Genomic DNA, 16,814 nt, shown 5'->3' with positions numbered 1-16,814 from the left:
CGACCTTATATGCCTCACAATCAGTAATCACACTTCTTATATCTGTATTTAGTGTTGGCCATGTGAGTTGCTCCTAAATCGTCACCAAGGACGTTTAGATCCCCAGACGTAATACAATCAAGGGTTCATGAAAATAGCGAAAATTGGCAAGGACGAGGCCCAGGGGTAGGCGAATTTCTAATTTTCCATCTTAGCGGCTCCAATAAAAAATGAGTCCATTTTTAACTTGGTGACCTGAATTCGTTCAGCAACGAGAAGCCTCTGTTTAACACCGTCTACACCTGGATCCTGATCATGTTTTTCCATTAAATTAACGAAAGCAAAGGCATTTCGGCTAATACCTTTAAATCCATGGCCCACCTTCGGTATCATGAAACGATCCCGGATAAGTGTGCTCGACCTCAGACATCAAATCTGGAATAGAAAAAACAGGAGCACATATTTATCGAGGCCTCCGGGCACTACTTATTTGACCCCTTCACACGCTTTATAGAAAACCGGCAGGCGAAAATGCGGAGAGCCCAACGCTCAGGCACCCAGCTGAAGGCCTCGCTGTCGGTTTTCGACAAAAAATCCTTATTTTTGAGGTAGAACTTAAATTTCTCCTAAGTGTGAAGAACCACCAGTGCTTCTAACTGATAGACGCAATATTTCACTTCAGTTACAGAAAAGGGTCTAGCAGCGTACACGGCTCGTTCAAAATGGTTCAAATGGCTCTGAGCACTATGCGACTTATCTTCTGAGGTCATCAGTCGCCTAGACCTTAGAACTACTTAAACCTAACTAACCTAAGGACATCACACACATCCATGCCCGAGGCAGGATTCAAACCTGCGACCGTAGCGGTCGCTCGGTTCCAGACTGTAGCGCCCAGAGCCGCACGGCCACTCCGGCCGGCACACGGCTCGTATACTGTCGCTGTCATGTACTTGGAGGAGTACAGCTGTAACACCATAAATGGAGGGATTGGTTTCTATTATAAAGGGACATTCAGATCTGGAATATTTCTTTGTGAAAGAGGAAGTGTATCAATGGCCACCTGCTGACTATCGGTTCACTAAAAACTTTCTCTTTATGGCTCAGCTAATTCAAGATCAGGCTAAAGGGAAACATTTTGTTCTGAATTCTTTGATGCACTCTTGATCAGTTCTGACCCCAATGGTCTGTTCAACTTTAGATGGTTTATCAGTTAAGCCTGATCCTGCAAAAAAGGCCTGTGCTTAAGTGGTCTAAGTCTTCCTGAAGGCTTTAATATTTACTACTACATCGTCAAGTTAATTATGAACACACTCAAACTCACAACAAAACTGAGCCCAATAAACAGAAGAAATTGCTGCATCTTTAGTTAAACCAAATGGAACTGACTGAGTAAAAATCTATTCCTGTCAGTGCAGAATGCTGTCAGAGGTTCGAATTCTTCCGCTAAGGGTAACTGTTGTTTGCGCTGATTAAAGTCTTACACGGTAAAGTAGCGCATCCTGGCAAATCAGGTGAAAAAATTGCGTAAGTCCCGCAGGCGAACTAACTGCCAGACAACTGTTTCATTGAGAGCACAGTAGCCTACAGATCGCGCCATTCCCCTTGGGTTCCAGAAAAAGAGATGAAGCATGGGATAAACTAGACGGCCCATTAACTAGACGGATTGCCTTATAACACTGACAGCAAATAACTGCCAATAATCTGGCATAAAACTTCCACTTTTGAAGCGGATACGTGATTTATGTTGCTTAACGAACTATCACCCCCTTGGATAACTGAATCTAAGATAACACCGAATGTATTGATCAATAAATCTGGAAGCTGATTGAAAAACCTCAAAAATCTGTTTGGTCTCCGCCTCTTTCAAATGAGGCACTAATTTAATAGGATTACCTTCAACGGTATTTGCACCTGGGGTACACGTAAGGTTACAAAATATGGCAATCTGGTGAGGCTGAATTCTGAAATACAATTTATTTCCAGAATAATCTAGAATAAGTGTGGTAATCGCAGTAATGTCACAACCTAGCCATGACTAACGTGAATGCATACACTATCGCAAACCTCAGCTACCAACAGTAGCAACTGCCCATTCACCGTCAAGCAATGCTGACTGAAGAGTTGCAATAGAGAGAATTTTAATGTACTGCAGTAATTAAAGTACCACTTGCAATTAAAGATGCAGATACTACTCCCTGAGTACCATGAGACTCACGCAGGTCCATGCTCAACAGCTGTGCACAAATCGTTCAAATGGCTCTGGGCACTATGGGACTTCACATCTGAGGTCATCAGTCCCCTACAACTTAGAACTACTTAAACCTAAATAACCTAAGGACAAGTGTGCGCTGATATGAAACTTCCAGGCAGATTAAAACTGTGTGCCCGACCGAGACTCGAACTCGGGACCTTTGCCTTTCGTGGGAAAGTGCTCTACCATCTGAGCTACCGAAGCACGACTCACGCCCGGTACTCACAACTTTACTTCTGCCAGTACCTCGTCTCCTACCTTCCAAACTTTACAGAAGCTCTCCTGCGAACCTTGCAGAACTAGCACTCCTGAAAGAAAGGATATTGCGGAGACATGGCTTAGCCACAGCCTGGGGGATGTTTCCAGAATGAGATTTTCACTCTGCAGCGGAGTGTGCGCTGATATGAAACTTCCTGGCAGATTAAAACTGTGTGCCCGACCGAGACTCGAACTCGGGACCTTTGCCTTTCGCGGGCAAGTGCTCTACCATCTGAGCTACCGAAGCACGACTCACGCCCGGTACTCACAGCTTTACTTCTGCCAGTACCTCGTCTCCTACCTTCCAAACTTTACAGAAGCTCTCCTGCGAACCTTGCAGAACTAGCACTCCTGAAAGAAAGGATATTGCGGAGACATGGCTTAGCCACAGCCTGGCGGATGTTTCCAGAATGAGATTTTCACTCTGCAGCGGAGTGTGCGCTGATATGAAACTTCCTGGCAGATTAAAACTGTGTGCCCGACCGAGACTCGAACTCGGGACCTTTGCCTTTCCCGGGCAAGTGCTCTACCTTCTGAGCTACCGAAGCACGACTCACACCCGGTACTCACAGCTTTACTTCTGGAAACCTAAGGACATTACACACATCCATGCCCGAGGCAGGCTTCGAACCTGCGACCGTAGCAGTCGTGCGGTGCCGGACTGGAGGCCTATAACAGCTCGGCCACACCGGCCGGCAGCTGTGCACACAAACGGAAGATATTGCTTATAAGAGCACTTAGTCTATTACATTCTTCCAGTTTCAGCGAAATATTACTGATAGTTTCAGATTTGCTTCGGTGATCCCTAAGCATAATGCCGAGAAGGCGGTTCTAATTTGTTAGATACATTGGCAAGTGTCACTTCGCGAAAGTATACTGGTAAAAAATGCTTATTAGTGAGCTGATTCCTAACCCTGCTAAATAAATTCTCCTGAACAACCTATTCAATCTTTCAGTGTCCCACCGATCTGCGAAACCTCTGCAACAACTATACCAACTACACTCCAACTAAATTTAGTTAATGGATATGTTACTTGAAGAATAAATGAATGAGATACACGCTGAAGCGCCAAAGTAATTGGTATAGAGAAGCGTATTCAGATCCAAAGATATGTAAACAGCCAGAACACGGTGCTGCTGTCGGCAACGCCTATATAGACAGCAAGCATCTGGCGCAGTTGTTGGATCGGTTACCACTGCTGAAGTGGCAGGTTATCACGATTTAGGTGAATCTGAACATGTTGTTATAGTCGGCGCACGAGCGATGGGACACATCGTCTCCGACGTAGCGATGAACTGGGCATTTTCCTGTACGATTATTTCACGAGTGTAACGTGAATATCAGGAATCCGGTAAAAGATCAAATCTCCGACATCACTGCGGTCAGAAAAAAAATCCTGCAAGAACGGGACCAACGACGACTGAATAGAATCGTTCAGCGTGATAGAAGTGCAACTCTTCCCCACATTGCTGCAGATTTCATTGCTGGGCCACCAACAAGTGTCAGCATGCGAACCATTCAAGGAAACATCATCGACAGGGGCTTTCGAAGCGAAAGGCCCACTTGTGTACCCATGATGACTGCACGACACCTCGCCTGGGTCCGTCAACACCGTCATTGGACTACTGATTACTGGAAACATGTTGCTCAGTCGGACGTGACTCGTACGGGTATGGAAACAACCAGGGGACTGTTCAAGCTGGTGAAGGCTTTGTAATGGTATGGGGCGTGTACAGTTGGAGTGATATGGGACCTTTGATACCGTTAGATACGACTCTGACAGGTGACATGTACGTAAGCGTCCTGTCTGGTCACCTGCATCCATTCATGTCCATTGTGCAATTCCGACGGACTTCGGCAATTCCAGCAGGACAACGCTACACCCCAGACGTCCATAATTGCTGCACGATGGCTCCAAGAACACTTCTCTTCCGCCGTCCACGAAACTCCCCAGAAATGAAATTTATTGAGCGTTCCTGGGATGCCTTGTAACGTACTGTTCAGAAGAGATCTCCAACCCCGTACTCTTACGGACTTATGGACAACCCTGCAGGATTCATAGTGTCGGTTCCCTCCATCACTACTTCAGACTGGTGAGTCTTGGGACAATCTGCAATGTGTGTGGTCTTCTTCAGCTGTCATTAATGAATGAGAAAGTTGAAGGATACGAGATGATCTAACCGAATGGAGAACCAAAGGGTTTAACAGTTTTCTTGCACGTTTGCAGCAGGTAAACTACCAATGTACTGAATCATCGGTAAAGTAGGCTGAGATAATTTATTAAAATTGTTTATATGTCTCTATACCACCACCATTCAACAATTCATCACCCGATCCTTCACTTAGCTGAGAGGATTCACATATACTATGAAATGATATGCCTTCCGATTCTAATGCTTTACGTACGACCTGCAACTGCATAACCTTACTTTGAAATTCATCAATTCTGGAATTTGTTCCAGATTTGTACTTACTGGCTTTAAATCCTGAACATGATTTCATAAATGGTTAATCTGAATGAGAACTCAGCAAATTTGAGCTTGTGATGGACTACTGGACTAAGAACAGAAAGTTCTCCTGCACACCTGCGAATAAGGTAGAACAAACAATTACAGCAGCACTTAAGTCACTCACGTACTCTGTGGTTACTTCTAGCCCAACTCACCATAGAGCTGCACCCACAGCACGGTGACACTACATTCTGGCAGTTGACTATTAATCCTCAACTGATACTGCATACTTTTTAAAGGATGAAACCCCCTGTCCGCCTCTTTGACTCCTTCGTCAGTCACAAAGGCACCAATAACATATATTCAGTCGAAGGTATTGCATGTAACAATCTAAAAAAAAAAAGAATCCATCGTTGCAACTAAATGAAAGGCAATTTGATTTCTGCCATATTTATGAAACACCCTCACAGGCCTGTAATGCATGTTTGTTTTTATATGCATAATAAATGCATTATATAGTTGTAACAAATGTACTACTCTGTTAGGTTTTCTCATGTATTTATCTTCTTTTTCAGATCCGAAACAACTTTTGTAGCACTAGTTTCATGAGGTTAAATAATCGTCTGTCATTACTAACGATTTCCAGTGTTGCTAGCCCATTTGTGTGGTCCTGAAAAGTTTTCATTCGGTCCCCACATAAAAGATATCCGATTTCCGGCGTTTTTCGTGTGTTCAGAGATCTTTCAAATCTGAAAAAAACATGAGGAAAAGTAACATAGTAACGTATTAGTAACTAACAGATTATGGATATATTATATACGTAAAAACAAACATGCATTATAGGCCCGTGAAGGTGCTTTATAAATAAAAGAAACGAAACGAAACGAATGCAGCAAAAAACAAACTGAATTTCATTTAGTTGCAAGGACGGAACATACCTCCATGAATTTTGAAGCAACTGAGGAACGACAGAAATCGGAAAAAATACAACAAATTCATTTAACGATATCGACGAAATCACGTTTTCAACAGTTTCTTTTTTTTTTTGAGTACCCACATAACCACGCTTTCCTACCACTGTAATGGTTCAGAGTGACGATCTTGAAGTGGAAACTACTACTAAAATCCTACTAAAAATTCCGAATTGTATGTTTGATTGTTGTTCAGTCCTGCTCTTTGCACAAAAGAATAAAATTTACACAATTTTGTTGCCATCAGGCTTGACACAAGTACGTAAGAATTAGAATCACATGCTACACATGCGCTAAAAAAATTATAAAAGGTCCACTATTGCACCTAATGTAGTATAAGCAGTAGCTTCTATGACCAGCAGTCTTGATATGCACACCGCCTGGTATGATGATGCATGTTTACGGTTTTCCCAGAGTATTAAACTGGAAACAAAACATTTGACAAACTCTCATAAAAACATGGAAACCAGTAAAACATTCACAATAAAAGACATGAAAGCAAATAATTCCAGTCTAACACATAAATGATGATGATGTTACATAAATGAAATATTAACACTCCGAACATCCAGCTTGATAGCTGTAGTTGCAAATGGGACTAACTTCAGATTAAGTACAACAGAACACACTGTTATAGTAATGAAGACCAATACGAAAACACAGCCGGCCGGTGTGGCCGTGCGGTTCTAGGCGCTTCAGTTTGGAACCGCGTGACCGCTACGGTCGCAGGTTCGAATCCTGCCTCGGGCATGGATGTGTGTGATGTCCTTAGGTTAGTTAGGTTTAAGTAGCTCTAAGTTCTAGGGGACTTACGACCACAGATGTTAAGTCCCCATTTGTATATATATACAAAGTGAGTTCAGTTGATCTAAAGATATGGAAATACCTCAAAAACTACACGTCGAATCCAAACAATTTATAGTGAAAATTTGTTCGTCTCTGGATGTTCCCATGACATCAAAGTCGACAGCCCATATCTCGTGTGTGGGAGCGGGGAGTAACATAGAAATCTTAAAAGGAAACTCCCATTTTTGTTGTAGATTCGGATTCTATGGACAAAATATTTTTCTGAAATATTTTTTAGTTTCGCTATAGATGACGCTGTAATCGGAAAAAGTTTCAAAATGCTATCCAGGGGCAGAAAATCGTATGTTCCAAAATGCTATCCAGTGACACTTGAATTAATCCCACATCTGTAAGCTGCTGGGGAGGCAATTATTTCATAACTTTTAATGAGAAACCCGGTTCGCAACGTTGTATTCCTCCAACATAACGAAAAGGGGACTGCTCGGCGCGCCACTGTGACCGTGTAAGCACATTACGATTTATCACAACAGACAGTGCAGTCCCATTAAAAGTTATGAAATAACAGCCTGTCCTACCCTCACACCATGAAGGTAGTGGGGGGGGTTTAACAGAGATATCAGTGGACAGCATTTTGAAACATCCTATTTTCTACCCATCTTGATTTTTCGTATTGCAGCGCCATCTGTTTCGGACCCAAAAATGTTTCAGATAAAACTTGTGAATTTTGTTACGTGGAATCCAAATCTGGAATAAACCTGAGGGTTACTGTTTAAGATTTCTAAGTTGCTTCCCGCCCTCACACATGGCGTGGGGAGGGGGCTTACATTTGGTACCACTGGCCGTACCCCTCTCAGACGAACAAATTATAACCGTAAATTTTTTCGATCTCATGTTTGTTTTAGAGATATTTCCATGTCTTCAGTTAAACTGAACACCCTGTATATATGCAGAAACTTACAAACCCAGCAACACAAAAATGACGGAATCTGGATTATAATATATTTTCTACATGTAACCCCTGCAAAACGAGTTATACATATAATTTACATAATTATTTACATTTAATTTGTTTTAAATTCTGGCAGTGAAACTTTAACCACTATAATGCAAAGCACAACAAGAGCCAAACAGAAATACAATGATACTGAAAGAGAATATTAAGCTGGCCAGTTAAGTAGTTTGCTAAGATCAATCTTACAACTACCACGCACAGAAACATACAAGTCACTCTGCTTTGAAAGATGAGAGAGCTAATTGGCCTGATACGTTTTATTATTAAGACAGAGTTTGAATTAAGACAACCTTTAATAATTTTTGATGCGCTTATGTATGTATTTATGGATTTGAATATACGCGAGTCTTGCACATGCAAGTGCCCTCTCGCGGCGAAACAATCCGCCATAGTGCTTTCACACTCGTGTCTCAATAGTTCATAGGCGAAGTAACGGTGTTAAACTGTTCGCTATGATCCTGTTTCCATTACACATGTCGTACAAATGGAGATGATGTTTTAAATTACTGACGACGCCTTTGGCATAATTATTTTATTATTCTCCATGGCATGATGTAATTTTAGTAAGTACTAATGATTTTGTGCCTGTATTACTTTAGTAATTTCACTGTTACTTAAGCTTCTGTTTCTCACTTTCGTTGATATGGCTTTTCTAATGAATGTGTCTTTCTGTTCAGGAAGTTTTACTTCTGATGAAGGTATATTTATATGTACCGAAACCTTGGTCAAGAATTTTAATAAAAAAATTCTGTCCTGCAACTGTTTCTGGCTGTCATCCTTTATTGTGAAGAGCTAACAGCATTGGTTATGAAATGCATCTTACCAAAAATTTTTCTTTGATGCTTCGCTCGTGGTGTGGCGAACAAAGCAGGCAACTGTCACCATATTATGCACAGTTGCAATCAGTTTGCCGCTAGTCAGATCCTTCAGACTACATCATGTTCAAGTCAACGTCTTCTCAGATGCCGTATAACGCTTCTCCAACGGACAGGAAGATGGAAACAACGAACCCTTGTGCCCCAAGTTGACGGAAGAGAAGTTCTATACGTCTAAGCCATCGAGGACACAGAGGATAGTGCGACTGCAGGGACTTATCTCTTGTACGCTTCTCCATGAGCCCCACATTTCCAACGTATTGTCCACACATCACATTTGTAGTGTCCCTGTCCGCTATACTCATTATTCGCGGCAGTCAATCTACCATTTCCCGTAAGAGTTCGGGCAATATGAGTGCATGCACCGAAAGAAGATCATTGGCCGATAAGCCTCATCTATATGAAGATGGCATCTGTTCTTTCGGAACATGTCCGAAAGAATAGATGCTATTGGTTATTTTGCAGCTTTCGAAGAATGAAATTACAATGAATTCCAGACCTTTAGCTGCTTACAGGTGTAGATAAATATTAACGGGGACAGTTGAAAATGTGTGCCCCGACCGGGACTCGAACTGGGGATCTCCTGATTACATGGCAGGCGCTCTATAGTGAGCATAGTGCGCAGAGGCGCTACAAATGTGGTGTGTGGACAGTTAAGTTGGAAATGTGGGTCTCACGGGTATCATGTCAGGGGTAAGTCCCTGCAGTCGCACTATCCTCTGTGTCCTCGATGGCTCAGACGGATAATCTGCCATTAAGCGTGAGATCCCGGGTTCGAGTCCTGGTTGGGGGACAGATTTTCAACTGTCGCCGTTGATATTTATCAACGCCTGTAAGCGGCTAAAGGTCTGGATTTCACTGTAATTTCATTCAACACTTCTTTCGTCTCACTAAGCAGCACCAAGTAATACTGCTCACAGTCCAGAAGGGTATCAAGCGAAAATGTTTCTGGTTTTCATGATTCCCTAAAGAGGATGAGGAAACTGTTAAAACTGTTTTCCGAAGGGCCAGCATCTAAACGAAGGATCCTGCTCCCAGCGACCTTCACAATCCAAATCCATGTTAACTATAGGTCTGTTCCTCTGCTCTAAAACTTTATTTAGCGTTAACTATATCTGTGCAGAATTTGCCCGGGGGCACTCCACGACATCGTTATTTGCCTCGTCTTTACATGGTGATTTCAATGTAGCAAACGATTCCCATAATGCGCAAACCTTGCGACCTCAGTAACACTTCCCCCTCTAGAATTTTACTTAATGAATCAATGTCGGTCAAAGCTGATAGAAATGATACACAGCCAGTACTCACATTGCCCTCTTGACGTTAACTGAACTGGAACTCCCAGCATTCGGGCAGTGTAGCTGCTGGGTCGCAATGAGCAGTGCTGTTTCTATAGCCGCCCATAATTGTAAAACTGTTACCGGTACAGGATTTAGTGCACGAACTGACCTCTGTATAAATGAACCGTAAATGTTCGATGGGTTTCATGTCGGGCGACCAGGGTGGATAAATTATTTGCCCCAACGCCCAGAATGTTCTTCAAACCAGTCACGGACAACTGTGGCCTTGGGACATGACGCATTGTCATCCATGAAAATCCCATCGTTGGGGAACATGAAGTCCATGAATGTCTGCAGATGGTCTCCAAATGGCTTAACATAACTACTTCCAGTCCATGATCGCTTAAGTTCGACCAGAGGATCCAGTCCATTCCACGTAAACACAATGTGCACCAGAAGCCACCAGCTTGCATAGTGCCTTGTTGTCAACGTGGAACCATGGCTTCGTGGGGTTAGCGCCACAGTCGAACCTTACCATCAGCTCTTACCAACTGAAATCGGTGCTCATCTGACCAGGCCACAGTTTTCCAGTTGTCTAAGGACCAACCGATACATCAGGAGTCCAGGAGAGGCGCGATGAAGTGCTTATCAAAGGTTCTTGCGTTGGTCGTCTGCTGCCATAGCCCGTTAACGCCAAATTTCGCTACCCTATCCTGACGGATACGTTCATCGTACGTTTCACATTGATTTCTTCGGTTATTTCACCCATTGTTGCTTGTCTGTTAGCACTGAGAACTCTACGCAACCTCTGCTGCTCTCGGTCGTTAGGTGAAGGCCGTCACCCACTGCGTTTTGCGTGGTGAGTGGCAATGTCTGAAATTTGTTATTTTCGTCGCAGGTTTGACACAGAGGATTTAGGAATACTGAATTCGCTAAAGATTTCCGAAATGGAATGTCCCAAGCGTCTAGCTGCAACTACCATTCCGCATTCAAGGTCCGTTAATCCCACTGAACGACCATAATCATTTCGGAAACATTTTCACATGAATCAGCTGTGTACTAATGACAGCTCCGCCAATGCACTGCTCTTTTATACCTTGAGTTCGCGATACTGCCGCCATTCGTACATGTGCATACCGCTGTCCCATGAACTCTGTCACCTCATAACTTATTCCACTAAAAACTACGTCCGAACAGGCCTTGGAAGGTCCAACGGTACCGACCGACTGCCGAGTCATCCTGAGTCCACTGGCGTCACTGGATGTGGATATGGAGGGACATGTGGTCAGCACACCCCTTTCCCAGCCGTATGTCAGTTTACGAGACCGGAGCCGCTGCTTCTCAATCATGTAACTCCTCAGTTTGTCTCATAAGGGTTGAGTGCTCTCCGCTTGCCAACAGTGTTCGGCAGACAGCGCTGAACTTCGGTGATCTAATGCGAACCCATGTTACCACTGCGGCAAGTCCGTTGGCATTTCTTACACTACAAGATGGAATAATAACAAGAACTGGTTACTATATGAGGTAGCTGCCTGGTATTAAGAAAAGATGGAATAATAACAAGAACTGGTTTCTATATGTGGAAGCTGCCTGGTATTAAGAAATAACAATAAAATGAAAATAAATTATACTCGGAGGCTTATACACAAGGAATACTCCAAAGACGTAACAACAATACGAGTAAGCTATGCACGGAATATAACATTCAAGATATCTTTTAAAACAGAAAACAGATGGAAGTAGTACGTTAAGTAACCACAACAGGTACTCAGCACTATACAACAAATGCACTGTAAGTTTAGATTCTTCTGTGTTTCATCCAGTGAAAAGTCACTTAGGAATTGTGTCTGGAGTCCACAACCAAATGCTAGCTAGCGTAGATGGCATGAATGGGTAGTATTTCTGAAAGGAAGTGTGCTTGAACTGTGCTTCCGATCAAACTGGTTCTATATCCAAGAAGGCGTGTGGATACTGGGATATTGTGCTCGTACTGTAAACCCTGTCATCAGTATTGTCAAATGCTGTAAGTGGTGAAATATTTACTATGCAGTTCAACTAAGAAATCTGCATTACTGATTGTTGTTAGTGAGTGTGTAAAGAATGAGTAGAAGACGGTAGATGAAGCAATACTTCATCTGTGAGATGATTTCTTCCTCGTCTTGAATTTTCACATTTCCCAAATAAATGGTGAAAGTCATTCTTGCATAGTCGTGGTATTCTGTGTAGTTATTTACTTTGCTGATGCAACCCGTCATTCAGTACTGTGAACGATGTTGGCCGGTAAACGTCTCCGTTTCAGGTGTTGAACACGAAGGAGAGCAAGGATTCCTGTTCCTCCACAATAACGGCGACCTTAATTATAACTTGGACCCACAATCCGAAGAGGATCAAGTACGGAGGAATATGTTGCGCCTGTGGACCAACTTCGTAAAATATGGGTATGAGTACTTGTAATTACTATTTAGCTTCTGTAGAAAATTTATGCAAACAGAGCAGCTCAGGAGAATCAAAATACAAATTAGTGTGTTTTTAGTAACTGTTTAGGAGTTGGACGTCATTACTATAATTTGTCGTATTCACGTCTATGTATAACGTTAATATTATATTTATGAAACAAATACCCCAACATGTATGATAGAAATCACCTTTTCTGTCTCTTTTATTACTGAGTTGTATGAAAGACAAATACGTTTTACTTCAGCAAATCTTCTCAGGGAGTAACATTATCAGCACATAATTATCGTAAATTTCCAGCAAAAAATTTATCTCTTCTATGCTGGAAACCAATAATATTAAATTGAAAGGATACCTGAGTTTATTTAAAATTTTCAGAAGGTGACAAGCAGTGGCAGTTCTGTAAACTGCTTTTTTTCGTTAAGCAGCCGAAATGCGTTTTGCTTTTCGTATTACCTGTGACCAGGAATACCGTCATTTAACATATAGAGCTCACCCGGTTCTACATACTGAAACGTATGTTTTCATCTGCAGTTGAGTGCAATCTCGAAATCTCTTATGTGGACTCAAATACTTTTTAAAACGAAGACTCATTCTACTGTGATATTTTCATTTGCGCTGCACAGTTACACGTGTAAATTAGCGGTCTGTAATGTCATTACATCCAGTCGTAGATCACAAAGAAGCTTTGAAGGAAACTGATGTGCTTGGATGTTACGTTAAAAACTACAAAGAGAAAATATACCTGTGATATTACGACGCTGACGATGGGCTGTCAACTGTCGGCTGTGCCATCCTCTGCTGACGACGTCACTAGCTCTCCTGGGCGTAAACGCGGCATGCAGTAACCGGAGGAGATATTTCAAAAATAGTTCTTCTTTTGATCCCATTGCAGTCCTCATGCTAAGACGAAGAGTTGACAACGTTAACACTCGAGCCAATATGTTTTCCACTCAATGGTCGAGTGGACTCTGAATCTAAACCATGCCTGTTGTTTCTGTGTAGTGCCAGACATTAACGACGCTAGAGGTTTCTTGTTTTCCTTAAACAGTTCCCGACTGTCCGTGGTGATTCACTGCCCGGATTTCAGCTGGTCTCAACGTCGAGCTGTCAGAGACAGTCGAACAATTCTACGATCATCTCCTGTTGTTGACTTGCTGCCCACTTTGCTTGCCACACTCTAACCAGTTATTCTGGAGACATTCCTCTACAGCAAAACATCAGCGTTATCTGTCGGTATGATAATTTATGTCGCTCATGCCAAAAATTCGACTTTTTTCCAAGTCGAAAAGTTGGAGATAAATTGCACATGCACGTCCCGTGTGCCTACTGTGTTGAGGGCTGGTTCTGATGAGGCGATGCGGTAACACACCCAGTAGACATCGTATTCTCATATAACTCTTCATTTGTAGAAGCGGCTTTTTTCTATGTTGAAACAACGATTAACTTTTAACCACCACCTCGTGCATAGAAATACAGGAGTATCAGTTGGATAGCATTCAGGCTAGATTTTATTTCACGACAGGCACCTTCGGATGTGATGTTCATTCAGTTGCACCAGAAGACTTGCTAACAGTTATCATAATTTGTTTCACCCGTTGCGAGATCGCCAACAAGAAAGAAAGACTTCTTTCGCACTAAGACCATAAGCTCTGAGTAAAACATATTCATCCGTTTCTTTCGCTGCGGACGTGGTGTTACCAGTTTCACGATGCTTTAGTTTCGCAATGTCTAGTATTGTACTGCGCATTTTATCGCCAATTATATCTGTAGTTGCTGTTCTGATATGTCGGTCAAGGAAAGTGCGGCCATGAATGAATTGTTGCCCATTTTATACATTTTATATAAAAAAGGGAGAATTGTGTGACGGTACAATGATCAACATCATTTATTTGAATGAATGCTACGCTACACAGCTGCTTCTGGAAGCTGTACAAACGGAACTTCACGTGAAGTCAACATCTGTCTTACGCTACTGCGCAACACATACCAAGAAAAGGTCCGCCCCTGGTAGCTGAGTGGTCAGCGCGACGGAATGTCATACCTAACGGCCCTGGTTCGATTTCCGGCTGGGTCGTAGATTTTTTTCCGCTCAGGGACTGCGTGTTGTGTTGCCCTTACTATCAACATTTCATCCCCATCGACACGCAAGTCGCCGAAGTGGCGTCAGCTCGAAAGACTTGCACCAGGCGAACGATCTATCCGAAGGGAGGCCCTGGCCAAACGGCGTTTCCATTGTACTAAGACAATGTGAGGAAAACAAAGTAATATTCGCATAATCGTAGTCTCTGGTCCACACCAAAAACTTTCTACTTCCTCTCGTATGGAACATCTCTGATATACATATAGAAAAAATACAGAAAAATAGAAAACTCGCTTCAGCAATATACTATAAATTGCAGATGATAACAAACCAAATTTACACGTAATCACAGATTCACAGGAACGTTTTCTACAGGAATCCAACCCCTGAGGCGGATCCTGTGGTGTGGGAGCCGTACGACCTGAGCAGCCGCAGCTACCTGCTGATGCAGGCCAACTTCTCGCTCGCACACGACAGGCTTGGCGAGCGAATGGACTTCTGGAACGAGAACGTACCGCTAGAACCGTCTCCTGGGACCTACTGATGGAGTCACATTGGAACTCACTTGGAAGTTTCGAAACTGTCGTTCAGTAACTCGTGGAAGTAGCATGAAATATTTTAAATGTAATTTTTCTAAATAACAGCTGCGAAATAAAATATTTGCCTAGACATTGTTTTTATATTTTGCTGTCTTTCATTCATTTTAACCAAACGTAACTATACTTCAGGCAATTTGTTTACTCCGAAACTAAAGTCAGTTCCTGACCGCTTGGATGGACCACTTGAACATATTTCTTCACAGGGAAAAATATCGAAACTTCGGGTTCACAAAATACACTTACTCTAGAAATCCATAGACGCTGATTTCACAAAAAAGAACTCCGCTGTTCTGTGATGATGCTCTATTTCTATAGCTGTTTTACGTTCACCAAGAGGGGAAAATTCTAAGATATATACATGAATGGGTTACATTGTTGGCTGACAAAAATATTTGTTTCTGTACCAATTTAAATATTACCTGAGTATGTGAATGATTCGATAAAATTACTTGTGTAGCCACATTCCAAGCTGATCTAAGTAAATTATAGTGCAAAACCACCATTCTATGGCGGTCATATTTTGCCGGAGAAATATGACTTTTTGGTGAGCACGTCCTTTCTTGTGGTAGACTCTAGTTCTTTTACTAACGTATATTCAGTTTTCTTAAGTCTTGCTTCCATTATCAAGCGCTACACCAGAACCGCTTTTTGGTTTGGTTTAAATGGCTCTGAGCACTATGAGACTTACGTTCTGAGGTCGTCAGTCCCCTAGAACTTAGAACTACTTAAACCTAACTAACCTAAGGACATCACACACATCCATGCCCGATGCAGGATTCGAATCTGCAGCTTTTTTGGCACCTTTATCTTTCCCCTAGCCGAAAGGAGAATCTCAGTTTTCTCTTTCAGTCATATGTATATTATTATTATCAGTAACTTCGATGCAGCAGCTGTTACGTTGATTGCAGGAAATCTCTCGTATTTATTTGCCTTTGGTATCTATGAGATATAGTGGATTACATTCTTCTGAAAGCCCAGTGGTCACCAGTCTCACGAATTCTACACACTAACCCAATAATCGTTCAATGGTTCGGATGTCACAGATGAGAAATTCTGAAAGAATGGTAGATATTGGTCGTCTGTTTGTAAGTTATCTAAACCTCTGTCAAATTCCAACTCTCATATCTGATCTCTCGTGTCTTCCAAATCGACATTTCTCTCCTTGGCGTTTATGACGATATTACTGTTTACTCTCAGTGTAGACGCCGACGCTTTTAATATTCTCGAACATAATTTTTAGATTTTTAGATGCGGAACATGTCCATTCGACTACCGTTTAGTTTTCGATCTCTTTACATTCTTTTTGCAACCATTTCACTTTAGCTTCCCTACATCTCATATATATTCCATTTCTAAATGACTTGTATTGCTGTGTTCCCTTCTTCTCCCGAACGTTGTATTGCTTCATTCTTTCGTCACGTCGTTGAAATATTTGCTCTGTAACTCAAGGATTTATAGCAGTTACCTTCCACGTACTTTGATTTGCCCATCTTCAGTGATTTCACTTCTTCGGGACGTCCATTCGTCTTCAACGATTGGCAACTGTGGTATTCTTTATCGCAGTATTCTCGTCCTGAGAGACCTATAGCACATCATTTCTCAGCAGCTTAGTATCCTACTTACATACACAATGATTGTTCTTTGCGATAGCACTGACATAGACAATGATTATTCTTTACGATGCTCTTACACTTCAACCTTCTCTTCATCAGAACTAGTGACGTGAATCTGTATCTGTTGCTTGGGACGTCTTACAACGACTTTCTCATTATTATGTAATCCACCTCGTACCTT

General features: G+C 42.2%; 1 protein-coding gene across 1 annotated transcript in view; it reads left to right on the top strand.

Annotated features, from left to right (window-relative positions):
• LOC126251828 (venom carboxylesterase-6-like) overlaps positions 1-15,078 on the top strand; it is a 92,755-nt gene extending 77,677 nt beyond the window's left edge. The window contains exons 9-10 of the mRNA XM_049952490.1: positions 12,184-12,322; positions 14,797-15,078. Coding sequence (XP_049808447.1) covers positions 12,184-12,322; positions 14,797-14,965 — 308 coding nt within the window. The 3' untranslated portion in view covers positions 14,966-15,078. The remainder of the gene's footprint in view (positions 1-12,183; positions 12,323-14,796) is intronic.
• Positions 15,079-16,814: the final 1,736 nt, after the last annotated feature.

Source organism: Schistocerca nitens, chromosome 4, assembly GCF_023898315.1.
Source record: "Schistocerca nitens isolate TAMUIC-IGC-003100 chromosome 4, iqSchNite1.1, whole genome shotgun sequence".
Lineage (NCBI taxonomy): Eukaryota > Metazoa > Arthropoda > Insecta > Orthoptera > Acrididae > Schistocerca > Schistocerca nitens.
The sequence above is the reverse complement of the archived record's forward strand: the minus strand, read 5'-3'. Positions and strand labels throughout refer to the sequence as shown.